Source organism: Patella vulgata, chromosome 1, assembly GCF_932274485.2.
Source record: "Patella vulgata chromosome 1, xgPatVulg1.2, whole genome shotgun sequence".
NCBI classification, from domain to species: domain Eukaryota; kingdom Metazoa; phylum Mollusca; class Gastropoda; family Patellidae; genus Patella; species Patella vulgata.
The window spans coordinates 83,830,791-83,847,979 of record NC_065879.2 but is presented as its reverse complement, the minus strand read 5'-3'; the positions used below and the strand labels follow the sequence as shown (position 1 = coordinate 83,847,979).

The following is a 17,189-nucleotide window of genomic DNA, read 5'->3' as shown; positions in this document are numbered from 1 at the left end:
GCGACCCTACTCCTTGTCAAGTACAACTGGTGAATCGAAACCATGCCAGTTGAAACAATGACAAACCTTATGATACAGTGCGCTCGTGCTAACCATTCGGCCATCCAACCCCCCGAAATAAAAGATAGAGAATATGTTCAAAAAAAAAAAACAGTGCATCATAACTTACAGTTGAGCTTGTTGTTTTTCATCTTTTTTTTTCATGGACATCAGAAGAGATGTGAGGTCATTCTTCTGTTCCATGATTTCACCATAGAAGAGGACAGCAGACTGCCTGAAAAAAAAAAAAAAATTGTTTCATAAACATGGACTGCCAGCCAACAAAACACACATCGACTAACAGTTCTCAGAGCAATTATGAAAGATCAAAATTAAAGCCTCTAAGTTATAGAAATGAAATGGGGTTTAACATCCTACTTTTCAGCACCGACTGCAGTCAATGGGTTTTTTTTTGTGTCCCATCCGAACAACTAGACATTGTCCTTGCCAATGCCTCCCGTCCTGCACCACTGACAAGGGGAAACCACAGGAGCAGATGTAGAGTTGCATAAAAATACGCAGACATTCAAAAATTTTGCGTTTTTGCTTTCTAAATCTGCTACTCAATAGAAGCAAGTAAAATCGTTACGTGAACAACCCTATTTTAAGCGTCCTTATTTCATTGATATTGTATTTACATGTAGTCTATTAACGACTGAAGGTTGACGGCATACTTCAATCTTTCACTTCGACAGGAAGTAAAGAGAGCAAACTATCGCTATGAAAGCCAATAATTGATTGGCTAAATGTAAACAGTTTATCGTGTTCTAGCCAATCCAAAGTCTTGTATGAAATGCGCTTTATTGCTTCCAGTGTGGCAAATATTGAGGGTCTCAGAATAGCTACGTATAGAAGGCTTACTGCCATGAACTTAAAGATTATGAAGGAAATAAGAGGAAATATAAAAACCTACGGAGACTACGTAAATGCCGCGTGAAGCATGGAAATTGATGACATAGTGTACAACCTACGAAAAAGAATAATCTAATTATTCTCACGTCGGGGAAATTTTCTGCGTCTAAATTACGCAGCGTTGATTATGGCCTGGATAAGTTAATTAATGTCTAATTAATAATTTAGATAACATTTCAGGCCTACAGAAAGATTTGCAATAGGCAAATTTAGTTCTTGCAAAATGTATGTTTAAAGGTCTGCAAGAATGTATCTTTAAAACAGAAATAAACAAATATAACCGTTTATAGAGCTGAATGATAATCAATGCTGAATAATGAAAAATAATTTCTAATCTAAAGCTATTATTTGTAAACCCCATATCCATATTCATTTATTTCATTTAATACGATATAACATAACATACCATCCGCCTATAACAATAAAATCAATATTAATACTCTCAGACCCACAACAGATATAAGAGGATTCAACAAATTAAACGTTAATAGGTATTTAAAAATAATCATAATATAGTGTAATCCCTCCAGAAAAAAAAAAGATGAAAATATGGCACATGTAATCCTATTTATTTCCTATACATTTCTATAGTCCATTTTGTACACATTTTTTTTTTTTTCAAGGCTGATCAATATATGATGATGAAGTCCTGATATTAGGCTTAGTTAGACTTATCAATATTTGTTTTAAAAAACACATCGCTACAAGTTTATCAATATTTGTTTTTAAAAAACACATCGCTACAAGTTTCATACATGTACTGCTACATTTACGGTTTTCCCCCACTGCTAAAGACCCCTACATGCGCAAGCGATTTAATGAAATAAAATTAAACCATGTGTGAGTCCCGAAATGGACCTGGTATGTGTCGAGTGGACATTAAACCCCATTAAAATAAAAAAAAAACAAAACAAAATTATTTCCCTCTTGGTACCAGAGGTTGGAACATGTCGCAGGAACTCAAGTCCGAGGAATCCCAAGTTGCCCCACCTCAATTGCCCAAGTCGCTGACTTTACTACAGAGTTGAGTTCCAAGTCCCGTTCAAGTCACCAGTTCATCAAAAGAGTCAGCAATTCATGGCAAATAAGGTAAGTTAGAATTATGCCCCCTCGCCGAGACTCGAGTATTCTGCTCTTTCTAGTCGCAAGTATTCGCAAGTCATCATGACACTGCCGAGTCCAAGTCGATTCTCGAGTCGCAACAAATATTCCAAGTCAAGTCGCAAGTCGGGTCATTGATGCGACTTAAGTCAGACTCAAGTCCGAGTCGCAGGATTCATGTTCCCACCTCTGCATTGTGCCCAGTCAGCACAAAACTCAGATGTTAAACCCCATTTCATTGTGCTTAGTAAGCCCGTAATTATTTTTTTATTGTCCAATCAATAGACGCCTTCTATTATATTTTATTCTATTATTAGTAACACTGTGTGATCGCCAGTAACTTGCAAAGAGAAACCATGTATTGTCTTTGTATTTATCGGAGATATTGGAATAAAAAAAAGGTTCAAATGAATCAAGAACAAAACTTAGAATAATACTCAAGTTAATCCTACATTTAGCAACTAATTATTTTACATTAATTGATTTTTTTACGTACATCGGCACAGTATTAGACTAGGATAATAACATTACTGCAACTCGATCAACACAAATAACAGGTCGGTAAAGTTCGGTTTTTCCGGAAGAATGATAATCGATTATTATCGATAATCGCTGACAAATTCTTGCCGATAATCGATATTGAAATTTCATATCGATTCCCAGCCTTACTTAGTAATAAACAATAGGAAAATCTGGAAATCAAACCGATCTGATTAAAATACAGATCTATATTTTATGATCAGTAGTGGAATACCGCGTTATTCACTCTAAAACGACAAATATCCTCTATATATTATGTTTCGTTTTTTTTATTCATTTGATGGTCTCCAATATGTCAGACATTTGATTAACCAATCAGCGTTGATGTTTCAAGTGGGTATTTGGAAATACAACTTTTGCATTGCCTTCAAGAATTCGTAACAACAGACAATTTCATTGGCTAATACCTCACATCAACCAGAACGCGGGTTATATAACTATAACAACTCTTCCAGATCCTAGTGTAGTAAAGGCAAGTAAAACAAAATTCTGAACAATAAAAAAACAAAACGCAAAAGGATCTGTGTTTTAATCTGATTGAAATCAAATGTTTATAGGTAAATGAAATGAAATGAAATGAAATGGAGTTTAACGTCCTACTGTTATGCTCCTAACCTGGGCTAATGAAGACGGGCATACGCCATACAGTGTGCTATGAGGGAAATTTTGCCCGGACAGCGGCACTACGGCCTACTCTTATATCGAATTCCAACTGCCAAGGGATCTTTTATGTGCACGCCAATGTGTACACGGGACCTCGGTTTTTCGTCCCATCCGAACAACTAGACAGCTTCCTTGTCAGTCCCTCCGTCCTGCATCACTGACAAGGGAGATCCACGCCAGATTATAGGTAAATGAATGTATTGAAATGATCAACAAACCTTCAAAATGGAGTTTCAGCTTTTACTCTGGATTGGCTAAAGGCCACACATCCTGCAATTATAAGATAATTTGATCAGTGAAATACATACAGTATTGATAAAATGCTCTTGTAGGTGGGGAGTTGGGATTGGTGTGGCCGAGCAGTCTAACTCATGTACTTTAGATCACAAGGTCTGTCATGGAGTGGGGATACGTGGCTAAGACGCTGGCTCGCTAGCCTGAAGGTTGGGTGTTCTATCCCTGCATTGGCCGAGAAAGTTCATCCAGATTTTCCGGCGTGGTTCCCCCTTGTCAGTGATGCAGGATGGAGGGCCTGACAAGAACAGCTGTCTAGTCCTTCTGATGATACGAAAAACTGAGGTCCCGTGTATATATTGGAATGCACGTAAAAGATCCCCTGGCAGTTGGAATTCGATATAAGAGTAGGCGATAGTGCCGCTGCCCGGGCAAAATTTCCCTCATATCACACTGTTTGGCGTATGCCCATCTTCATTAGCCCAGTATAGGAGCAGAACAGTAGGACGTTAAACCCAGGGCTTGCCACGAGACGCGAGTAATTACTCGCGCGCACGCCACGCTCGCGTAAAACCAAATTTACGTGAGTGATTAAGAACTCGCGCAAATATAAAAAATAATTTAATCAGAAATAATTGAATATCGTAATATAAAAAGCCGTAAACAATTTGTATGCCTTCATATTGATGCACTATTGCGCACGCGGCGTGTCTTTCCAGTTCCAACTGTTGTTACTAAAAATACTTTGAGACGCGTACTGCCAGGTGGTTTTTAAGCGGATGTCCTTTGCCGTGTCTGGATAATCAAACATTGAGCGGATGTTGTAGTTTCTATTAATAGCAATTCTTTCGATCCCGCATCTTTTCTACAAATTGATGGGATTGAAATTGTTTTGCCTGTTCTTTTACCTTTCTAAGCTTTACCCGAATCACCTCAGCACGCCAACGATGGCAAAGGGAAACCCAGTTTCCCTTGCAACGTTATTGTCATGGGAAGACGATTTACAGATAATATTACTGCCAAGGAAATAAAAGAGTATGCATTGCCTTTGTGTGTGAAATAGCTTTATTCAACGTCCGCTTCCACCGAAGTGACAAGAGCATTGCCATTAGGCACATGGAATTTAAATGGCTACTCACGCACATCATTCTGCGTGAGTAAATACATGTATACGCCTCACTCGCGCAAGTCTATATTTGCGTGAGTAGTCATCTACTCGCCTCCAATTTGCTCGTGGCAAGCCCTGAAACCCCATTTCATTTCATTTCATTTCTGTCATGGAGTCAAATGGCATGGTTTACATTCCTAGTTTGTATGTGTCAAGGAGTAGGGTCGCCTGTCCAAACTATGTTAGTCCTTGTAGTTTGTGTCGAGTGGACTTAATGAACTAGTTTGTGCTGAGTGGACATTAAAGTTTAATATCCACGTGACTCAGCACCAACATAATGGTTAAACCCCATTACTCTCTCTTTTTTGGGGGTTGGATGGCCGAATGGTTAGCACGTGCGTGCTGTATCATAAGGTCTATCATTGAGTCAACTGGCGTGGTTTTCATTCCCTGGTTGTACGTGACAGGGAGTAGGGTCGCCTGTCCAACCTCCTCGGTTTTCTTCAGGTCCTCCGGTTTCCTCCCACTGCTAAAGACCCCTACGTGCAAGCGAATAATTGAAATAAAATTGAACCATGTGTGAGCCCCGAAATGACCTAGTTTGTGTCAAGCGGACGTTAAACCCTATTTTTTCTTTCTTTTACAACGCAATAAGAGGACTATTTCTGGTTCTTTCTAGTGCTACATGTAACATAATCATAACAGATAATCAGCTGTTCAAATTATTGGAAATGGCTGAATATCAAGAGGCATCTCATAAACAAACACTTTGTAAACATTTCATCTCAAATGGATAATAATCATTAAACAATCTATAGAGTGGCAAATGTTTTTTTCAAAGTGATCAAGGGCAATAACTCCATGTCAAATGGATGGTAATGATTAAACAATCTATACAATGGCAAATGTTTTTTTCAAAGTGATCAAGTTCATTAACTATGAAAATCAATTGAAATGAAATGAAATCCAATCAAACAGGGTTTAGTGTCCTACACTTCTGCATCAAATGGGTTTATGAAGATGGGCATAGGCCATGCAGTGACAGTGTGCCCAGTGCCGGACTGGTGTGCCTAAGGCCCACCTGTCAGGTCATTGACCAAGGCCCACACAAATATCCTGTCCTCTCCTTCCTTCTTTCTTTTTTGTCCTCCCCCTCTCCTTTCTTCTCTTTTTCTTTTTTCTTTATAGGCTTAATGAGCTTAATGAGCTGACAGGTGTCACGGACAGGTGGACAGGTGGGCCCAGTCCGGCACTGAGTGTGCCATGAGGGGAATTTTGCCTGTATGGCAGCATTTTACGCATACTCTTCATTGAGGTACTTTTATGTTCATTGGAGCACAGTTAAAAGGGAAAACCCTGCTGAGAAATCCTAAGAAACTTGGGATCGAACTGGTTCGTGAGGCAGAAACCGTGGGCCCTACCCTGCCACCGCCTGGAAACAAAAGAAGCAATACATGTATTTTTTTGAGGTTATATTTTATCTCACAAGCCTTCAGTAAAACAGAAATGAAAACCTTGAAAAGCAGATTTCTGTATTAAGACAGAGAGAAGCACCAAAAATGCATTTGCTGACAGGATGGTCATTATTAATATGTTGTACATACAGCCTTACAAGTCCATGTACTTTCAAGGTTGGACAGACATACACATGTACTAGTCCTTCAAGTGTAAGATGACAAGGAGTAGGGTCGCCTGTCCAACCTTGTGGGTTTTCTCCGGGTCCTCTGGTTTCTTCCCACAGCTAAAGACCCCTACGCGCAAGTGAATTATGAAAATAAAATTGAACCATATGTTAGTTCCGAAATGACCTAGTTTGTGTCGAGTGGACGTTAAACCCCATTTCTCTCTCTCTCTCCCTTCAAGTGTAAGGTGAGCTTTCGCTCCTGCTCCTCTCGACGCACCTCGACTTTCCTTCGTAGAAGTCATCAAAGATTCCTACAAATTAGCTAAATCGCTCTCCTAAATATTGAGATTAATAATCTACTTTCAGTTTTTGTTTATTTTTAAACTGCATACATTCGAGTTATCTGTTTCCATGATGATAATTTTGATGGTACCATATTCACCAAATATCAAAAAAGACTACAGCATACAATTTGCCTTTCCTTAATTCAAGAAAATGTAGAAGTACTTTTGCAATATAATTAAGAAGAGTTTTTTTTTTACAGGAGCTTTTTTCTCATTTTTGGGATTGGCAGATGCTTTTTATGGCTCCTGCACAATTTTATAAATGTGAAGGACTGATTTACTAACATTCTCAATCTTATTCAGGTACTTTTTATTTAACATTCCAAACACCAGTGTTTTTTTCTTTTTCATCTATGTGAACTTCTCAAATGAGAATTAGTTCCAGGAAGAGCAAGCATACCCTGTCTTATGCATGGTACCAGTCATCATGTACCACACTGATCAACAGAGAATATTCGCTGAGCCACTACAATAACTGCATAAGGATGACATCGATGTGACTTAAACATACATTATGCAAGAGCAAAATCTGATTATTGCAAGTCTTAATTTAGGCTTCAGATGTTATAGAAATTATAAATTAGATCTTTATTTAAACAACAAGCCCAAAATCATCTCTGTAGACCCCCGGATGGCTCGGCTACAGCTCGGATTTAAATAGGATTTCACTTATTGATTAATTCAAATATGGCGCACCCTGATGAGAATACGTCAGTTAGATCGAGGCTAAATGATAGAGTGTACTTAGCGAGGCCGCTGTAGAGCGTTTCCGCATGCCATTGAAAACATTACTTGATAATCGAGATATGTAGGTGGAGTTAAAGCCTGTCAATCAAACGATCAACCATGGTGAAGGCACATTTCACTACCATTTCTAGTCAAATATTACAACGATGATAACTATGTTCAGAATAAAGTAATTTGACTGAAATTTTCAATATATTCTTCTTTCATCATCTACTTTTGAACTGTTATAGCAAGAATGGCCAACTCTCTATAAAAATCTCCCATAATGTATCTTTAATGAGCCCCAAATATTAACTTTTTTCCTCCGACAAATTAAATTCTAAAACATTTGTTTTATGTATTGGAAAAATAAATAAAGACGTTTAAAGTATATGTAGGTAAAAATTATTCCCTATTTAGTGTAAATGGGTATTAAAATTGGTAAAAGGCACCATTCTGCCCAAACCAGTAACATTTTATGTAAACAATGCATGTGCCATTGAGCCAATGATTGACACCGCGTGATGTGACATCACATGTTGAGGGCAGTCATCTTTTACAGAGATGTTAGAAGACAGTCGTAATCCTCTCTGAAACAGATTGATCGTGTACATGTTTGACTTTATTTTCCATTCTTAAATCAGGGACCGGTTATTGTAAATGTAAAGTTTAAACAGTGCCATCTGTTGCCATAATGAGGGTTAGAATTTTTTGTTTTCAAGGCATCTTGTAACTTTTGTTAAATGTCAATTTTTTTATGCAACTACTGTACACATATGTATACTGTACAGACTGAATTCTGTAATATCAAAAACATAACATTAAAAGTAAAGATGGAAATATAAATTGAAGGAGCTAAATCGCTAATATTTGGGACCTAGAAATTGACCCAAATGGGTCGTAACGCACTATAATAATGTAATCTGATTGTATATAAACTAATTTACATTCAATTGTTTCCGTTTTAACTCTAATTTCAAATCAGTTCTGTCCAACGAAATACGTCATGAGTCTCAACCGAATGGCAATTTCTAGCGTCTGATTATTCCAGTCTATTGCGCATGCACACCAGATAAGATATGGCGTCACCGTTTGACATGAGTTGTTACAAATGACGCTGAAACGCACTATGGTACACGATTCGTGTACCAATGGTAAAATGTTTATTTTGTCTTAAATATTGAAGCCCATCTTTTGCCACTAACATCACAAGATCAATGTTGACAAATAATTTGTGTTTTCAATATTGGATACCAGAAGCCTACCTTTTCCAGGTAAGATCACAACATCAATGTTGATTTGAATTGAGAAATAATTCGTGTTTTCAGTGTTTTCAACGTGTAAGACTTTGGATGATATTAAGTTAGAGACTTAGCTACTTTAAAGTACAATATTTAAAAAATAGTCAAATAAATTAGCATTTTCCTGTCTGTACATGTAAATAATGTTTAAGAAATAAGTCGAATAAATTAGCATTTTTACATGGGTCAATAGCCATTTTTCTACATGAATAGGCAAGAAGTTACATGCATTGAAGTAACAGTAACCATATCAATTACACGTAACATTAAAAAAAAAGTTAAAATTATTGTTGCCAATTCTGCTCCATACAAACGGGCTAATCAGGCTGAAAGATATCAGGGTTTTTTTTCTATCCCCATAGCTCTTGAATTGAAGTAAGTATATAAGATAACAGAATTATTGTCGTAAATTCTGCTCCATACAAGCGAGTTAATCAGAGTTGTGTAAAATAATTATTATTTTTTCTATCTCCATCCATACATTTTTGTAGCTCTTGAATTAATGAATGACGACCAGAACGACAAGAAGCTCAACGCCTAAAAACCATCAAAAACATGTTTTTCAATTCATCAATTGCTGGTAGGTACACTATAAACTCTACATAATTCTATCACTGACGACAATGCCAGGCTATGACACGGCACAGCGCTTTCTGCACACTACTACTGCTGTAAACAACATGGCAGAGAAGACAATACAATCCAATTACTGGCTAAAAATAGAGTAGTATTGATGTCAGCAACTACTACCTTCGACATCAAGCTACACACTTGTGCTCAGATATCTTTAAGGCAAATGGCAGACGGAGAAAAATGAACGTAATCAATTTGATGCACCGAGAAGAAAAACATGTGTTAACGGTGATAAATTTAGCTTGCATGGTGCCATTTTGCACGGGAGAGGGTTTAACGTCCCACTTTTCTGCACCAACTGGGCTAATGAGAGAGAGAGAGAATTGGGGTTTAACATCCACTCGACACAAACCAGGTAATTTCGGGATTAACATATGGTTCAATTTCATTTCAATAATTTGCTTGCACGTAGCGATCTTTAACTGTGGGGGGAAAGCAGAGGACCTGAAGAAATCCCACGAGGTTGGACAGGCGACCCTACTCCTTGTCACCTTACATACATGATAATGTACATCTACTATAATAATATCTGCATTCAACTGAAGTGGACTATGTGACACCATAACTGAACAATTCATACTTCAATAATAAGAGATACATTTATTATCAAATCTTGAACTTTGATATGGACTTATATAAACACTAACATATTATTAATATATTATCATGTAACATCATCCAAATAGTTTTATTAGATAGATGTATCCATAGCCCATATTTTCAACAGTAAATTAGTGCAGTCGTTGTTGTTTGTATTTTAGAGGAGAGCTCTCCTTAATCAACAAATTGAAAAAATCGCTCCCCTAAAAAAGCTCTCCCAGTTTCGATAAGAAGAGTGATTTAGAAATTAAGGAGAGTGATCTGATATCAAGGAGAGTGATTAGTTGTGTGTATGAGGGAGGACGATCTAAGTCACTTTTTCAAGGAACCCCAGTTAATGATACCATCTGGTAGCAAATTGTATAATCTATTTCAGGTAAAAACGATCACAGTAACATCGAACCAAGGCCCTTATTTAACCTTAATTTGCCGGAAAAGTTGAAGTAAGTTGTACTGGTAATTATGGTTCGTATTGAACATCATTTTGAAGTTGTAATTAAACCCACTCGTTCTGTTCGCGTCAAACATTCTCCTCCAAAAATCTGTTTTGCCTTTTATGCAAAAAGACAAGATGTGACTTAGAATTAGATCGTTCTTCCCCTAGACTCTTCAGATGTATCCATGGCCCATATTTTCGAAAGTAGATTAGTGCTAATCAGCAACATCTGGGATTTTGCCTAGGTATATTCCAAACATGTCCAACGCTATTTTCCAAACGTCCTAAATTGTCCGGCCAGGACCATGCCCAATCGGACATCAAGACATAGTGAAAAATATTCAATATTCCAAAATCAGTATAGTGTACTAAGTGTATTACTACCACTAAACTCGATTATCGTTGATAATAGGCTGGATTGATTAGGTAATTAAGTGATAAACGTATTTATCGTGTGATACCATCTATACAACTACCTTGATTAACTACTTAATTTTAAACTAAGATTTTTATAAACTTTGATTAGCCTAATCATTGAGTTAATCATTGTTCGAGAATACCATAAAATGTGATATTCTGGAACGCTGACTTGTACTTGTACAAATAGCCAAGTAATCACACTTCAAGTTTGATTTGTAATTCATAACGCTGTAAAATAAACAATTTAATTACATTGGAAGGTGTATAATGATCAAATAAAGTCTTGTTGGCAATAAAAACGACAGGAAGTGTTAGAACTAGTGAGTATTGTGAAATGATAGTAGACGAAATGTCTTGAACGCGTGAACACAACATGGCCAGTGAGAAACCTTCTATATACTGCAATATATAGTCAAGCAGTAGTAACAGGTTTTATTTTAATCCCTTCAAGTGCCTGTGCACAGGACCTCGGTTTCGCGCACCTTCCGTTCTGCACCAAGGACAAAGGGTAATCAACCAGGCAGGAAAATCCTGCCAACAACGAGAGTGTACAAAAGAGCTCCTGGTTAGCGAGCCAATGTCTTACCCACTGAGCTCCCCTTATTTATTTTTAACACCATACATTTCCCGTTTTCCATAATTCACACATTACTCTTCACATGCTCAACTTTTACACTGTATGTTTTATAATTACATGTACTTATATTTTCGACTTACGCCCCCCCCACTCTCCCGGGGGGGTTGGATGGCTGAATGGTTAGCGTGCGTGCGCTGTATCATAAAGTCTGTCATTGAGTTGACTGGCGTGGTTTAGAATCCCCGGTTGTACGTGACAAGGAGTAGGGTCGCCTGTCCAACCTCGTGGGTTTTCTCCGGGTCCTCCGGTTTCCTCCCACTGCTAAAGACCCCTACGCGCAAGCGAATTATTGAAATAAAATTTAAAAACCATATGTCAGTCCCGAAATGACCTAGTTTGTGTCGAGTGGACGTTAAAACCCATTTCTCTCTCTCTCTCCCCCTCTCCCGGACAAAGTGCAAGAAATTTTCCAGCCGTAAGGTAGTTCCTTTAGGAACTGGCCCTGAGAAGACCATGTCCACTGACAGTTCCTGTCGGAAATGAAATGGGATTTAAAGTCCTACTGTTTTGCACCTAAACTGGGCTAATAAAGACAGAGTTCATATCAGGCTCTCCTATATCGTTGCATTAAAAGAGTTTGTTACATTCTTTGTTGCAGTTTTATATGTTCACACAATATTAGCAACAAAGAGATGTAAGAAATGAAAAACAGCCAGCGGAGCGAACTTAATAATTGTATTTTAGGTCTTTGAAGCTTGAATATTACAAATATACTGTTCATGTTTTTATATAATAAATGATATTATATTTAATATATCTCATGAAATTTTATATAATTGGAAAGTGCTCAATTGTATGTATAAAAATTGCAAAAGCAGTATCTACATGTAAACGGCAAATTAAATTCCATCAAAACATGAAATAGACACATTTTATACTTATATAATGATGTGCCAAGCGGGGCGATGCGAACAACTCTAATAAAAATGATAATTACATTTTCATCTTTCACGGCCAATCTCGATTATATTTTGGAGAATAAAACTGCTCAATTTTGTGTTAAAAGCCCTTAAAATTTCCTACCTTAGGGCCAAGCAACTAACTCAATATACATGATACGTTTTCAAACAACTTAAACCCATCAGTCTTCATCTGGAAATGGAGACCGGTGTCACAAGCAGTATTATACGGTGTCTGGACCAGACTTTGATTTTATAAAAATAACGTGTAGTTGAAATGTACCTTTCGTTATCAAATACAGTACGTGGGTCAGACACTATAGATCTTTAAAGGAACGGCAATAGATTATCAGGTCACCGAACAAAAAAACTGAATCAAAATCTTAAAAGGGTTACGTATCCAGACAAGCGGTTTTCACGTTGATGTCAAAACGACTCAATATTTCGAACTGAAATTTTGAGACAAGGTAAATACACATTTCCTCTATATTTTGGTGTTTCAATCTCATACATACATGTACGTACACTGTTGTTTCTGAGACTGTTAAAACCCAGGACAGTCCCTTTAAATAGAAATATTGCAAGTTTATACAAAACTGACAAATAAAAATAACGATAAATTTGGATGTTAATCCGAGAGAATTTTCTATTGTAGTGAAGACAATTACACCTCTGCACCTCCCCAACGTGAACTCAACTACATGTAGGGGGGTTGGATGGCCGAATGGTTAGTACGTGCGTGCTTTATCATAAGACCTGTCATTGAGTCAACCAGCGTTGTTTCGAATCCCCGGTTGTACGTGACAAGGAGTAGGGTCGCCTGTCCAACCTCATGGGTTTTCTCCGGGTCCTCCGGTTTCCTCCCACTGCTAAAGACCCCTACGCGCAAGCGAATTATTGAAATAAAAATTAAACCATATGTTAGTCCCAAAATGACCTAGTTTGTGTCGAGTGGACGTTAAACCCCATTTCTCTCTCTCTCAACTACATGTAGCTCGTTTGTGGGAAATGTGACGCATAACAACTACTGAAATTCTCTGTCCCAATACCAAACATTTCTACAATAAAAAAAATTTCATACTCTAATTTACTTGAAATCTTTTTACATTGACCCAATTTTTCTCCCTGCTTACACCCTACTGATCCCTTTGAACCCCAGGTCCGAAAACACTGTTCTCAAACACATGTCATGTTTTTGTAATCTTACTTCCTGTAAACGGTCCCTTCCATCAATGGTAAACAAAAACTCTTTAATCAATGATTATATGAAATCAGTGATTTAAATACAATCAAATTTTAAAACTTAATTTTAATCGTTAATGAAGAGAAATTCCAAAGAATGCCAAACTTAGTCAACTACTAATCTCTAACTAGTTACTGATTAGACCCAATTATGGGCCTTTGTGTTTTGAGCTATTGTAATAATGTTTCTAGGGAATTAAACATAGCCTACATGTATGCCCACCACAGCTAAGTCGCCTGGGCTGTCACCACAGGTTGTCACCACTGGTTGTCACCACAGGTTGTCACATATTTAATCTTTTGCAGGTAACAAGGGGGTAGGTGGGTGAATGGTTTAACCTATGCGCGTCATTGAGTAAAGTGACATGGCTTCGATTCCCTGCTTGTACGTGACAAGGAGTTTGGTCGCCTGTCCAACCTTGTGGGTTTTCTCCGGGTCCTCTGGTTTTCTCCCATAGCTACACAGGGGCGGATCCAGGAATTTTTGCATGAGGGGGTTTGCCAGGTTTCTGTTAAGGAAATCTGTCATCATCGTCTCTAAATTACATAGGCATACAAACAAATTGAGCTTTTTAAAGAGAGAAATCATTTTTGTAATAATGTAGGAACACATTGTGATTTAATTTCATTGATGCAAGGCATTCAATTTTTTTATGTAGCTGAGCAGGGTGGGGTTTGGACCCCCCCCCCTCTGGATCCTTCCCTGGCTACATGTTAAGGCCCATACACGCAACCCAATTATTGAAATAAAATTTAACCATATTATGTTTGTCTTGAAATGATCTAGTTTGTGTCACACTGGTAAAACACTAACAAGATACTACAAAGTGAAACAAAGGGGTTTAACGTCCTGGGCCCTTATTCACGAAAACTTAAACTAAGATACAATCGAAATTTTAAGAAATCCTGCAATTCGATTGGCTGATCAATATGCAAATTGGATATATGCAAATTGATTTTACTGGTCAGCCAATCGAATTGCAGTATTTCTTAAAATTTCGATTGTATCTTAGTTTAAGTTTTCATGAATAAGGGCCCTGCTTTTCTGCACCAACTGAGATTGAGATAATGAAGACGAGTATTTGGCCTGAACAACGGCACTATGGCCTATGCTTATTTCAAATTCCAACTGTCAAGGTTTTTTTTTACGTGCATGCCAGTGCGGATTTCTGCGCATACGTTAGCATTAAGCTTAACCCTTTGACCTGTGACAGCAATTAACTCTTCTGTTAAGAGTTCCACATTTAGTGTGCAAGGCACAGTACTGATATCTTCTTTGATTGGCATTTAGTAATTGAACATATTAATTAACACATGGTACAATTTTATGGATACACAATTACTGAGTTTAATACTAAGCAACATTTTGACAAGGATTTGCCTACTATTCCCATACCTGTATCATTTGCTTGATAAAGATGAGAGTATCCTCGTTGAAACGTTGCTTAATATTAAACTCAGTAATTGTGTATCCATAAAATTGTACCTTGTGTGATTATTTTATACCAATGTAAACGACGCAATTTCTTGAATCTTATTGCAACCTTGACAGTTCTGAGTGTGGTATGCTAATTGCGGTCCAGTGTAAATGCAGCTATAGTTACGTGTAGATGTGTTATTACTAGAATCTACAGATTGACAAACAACCATCGTAAAAAAAACCTGGATGATAATATTACTAAGTTGACACTATAGCAAGCTTATAGAGATCATTATTCAAACACACCTTAAAGGCTCAATAATACTCTTGTTGTAACTGAATAATATGTTCCTATCTTTATTCTGGTCAACAAATTGCACTATTTTACAATATTCCAATTAATTGATGATACAAATTTCATCTTAACACACCTAATTTAAAAAATTGAAAAAATTTAACTAAATGATTTGAAAAGCCTGACATAAAGCTTTTCAAATGTGACTTGGATTTAAAATTATTTTTGAACCCTCTGGACAAGTAAAATAGGATTTAATGGATAGTTTACACAACAGATAGGACACTAACACATCTAGTACTTAGAATAAGGCTATTTTTTATTTTCTGGAGCTGTCAAGCCAGCAAGAGTGTTATTGTCCCTTTAACACTGTAACCCAGGTATCAATTAATCTTGTGTAAAACTACATGTACAATGTAGCACTAATTTCTTTCACATTCGTTTAATATCAAATCTGCGTTTAAAATTAGTAAAAATCATTTAAAGTCACCCTAAATCATCTAATTTGTACTTGTGTCTAGTTTAAAGGAGGTAAGTCGCTAATATTTGGGACCTAGAAATTGACACAAATGGGTCGCAACGCATACAATAATGTAATGCGAATGATAAATTGATTTACATTCAATCGTTTCTGTTTTTACTGTAATATCTAATTGGTTAGGTTCCGCAAAATATGCCAGTATTCTTAATCAAATTTTAAATCTCTAGCTCTGGTTATTCCAGTCTACGCCATTAGTATTTATTGGGCATGTTCTCCAGATAAGAATATAGTGTCACCGTTTGACATGACTTTGATATGCCTAGCCTCGTTTTTCGAGTCCCTTATTACAAATAGCGCTTAAACGCATTATGGTACACGATTCGTGTACCAATTGTAAAATGTTTATTTTGTCTTTAATATTGGATATCAGAAGGACATCTTTTCCCGGTAAGATCACAACATCAATGTTGATTTAAACCGACAAATAAATCGTGTTTTCAATGTCGAAGATTTTGGATGATATTGAGTTAGAGACTTAGCTACTTTAAAGCTGACTGATTAATTTTCATAATGAGTTTCCAATTTACAAGTGAAGTATTTAATTTCCTGACTACTTGTTCAAAAATGAATCATTATACATAAATAATCGATTGGGTTGTTTATATTTTAACAGTGATCGAGCAATTAAACCCTTGTAAATTGGACACTCAAGATCAAAATTAAATGGTCGGTTTTAAACTGGACACACATACAAATTAGATGTAAACGAATGTGAAAGAAATTAGTGCTAGATACACAAAATTAAATGATACCTGGGTTACAGTGCTTAAGATTCCTGTTTATAATCATGTCACCTATCACACTGACCATGTAATAAATTACTCAATTAATAAAAAACTAAATTGTAATAGTTTGTGCGTCTATCACACAGAATTAAACCTACTGTTTAAACAGCATGTAGAAATTAACACATTCAACTAAAAGAGAGAGAGAGAGAAATACACTGTAGGGTTTAACATCCACTTGACAAAAACTAGGTCATTTTAGAACTAACATCCACGCCCCCCCCCCCCATTAAATTAAATACAATTTAGTATCATTGTAAAACTAGCTCCAATTAAATTGTTTTTCATAGAACTCTTGTGTTTAAACATGCATTATGCAAGAGCTAAATCTGCGTATTGCCGGTCTTTCTTTAGGCCTGAAATGTTATCTAAATTATTAATTAGACATTTATTAACATGACAAGACCATAATCAACTCTGGATGCCATCGGATATCTCTGATATAAGTACATGTACTGTACATGTAGATTAGAATGGTTCAAAATTTTGATTTAATTTGAAAATGGCGAAGCGAGGCTTAGTAGAGCAGGAGCCCAGGCGGTTAACCTAGCTGAAAAGTGTACCAATTTTCTCCTATGTGGTATCAATGTATGTATATCTGGTATCATCAGAATGTAAGTCTGCCGGGTTTCTGGTTGTGGGTGGGGTATTCCACGCCCAAAATGCCATGCCCCCCCAACTAGTCTAGA

The 17,189-nt window shown here is 36.9% G+C and overlaps 1 protein-coding gene across 1 annotated transcript in view; it reads right to left on the bottom strand.

Annotated features, from left to right (window-relative positions):
- Window positions 1-17,189, bottom strand: part of LOC126821800 (nuclear receptor coactivator 2) — a 124,241-nt gene that overhangs the window by 104,513 nt on the left and 2,539 nt on the right. The window contains exons 2-3 of the mRNA XM_050550302.1: window positions 3,474-3,525; window positions 170-274 (exon numbers count right to left, since the gene is read on the bottom strand). Of these exons, the coding sequence (XP_050406259.1) occupies window positions 170-243 (74 nt within the window). The 5' untranslated portion in view covers window positions 244-274; window positions 3,474-3,525. The remainder of the gene's footprint in view (window positions 1-169; window positions 275-3,473; window positions 3,526-17,189) is intronic.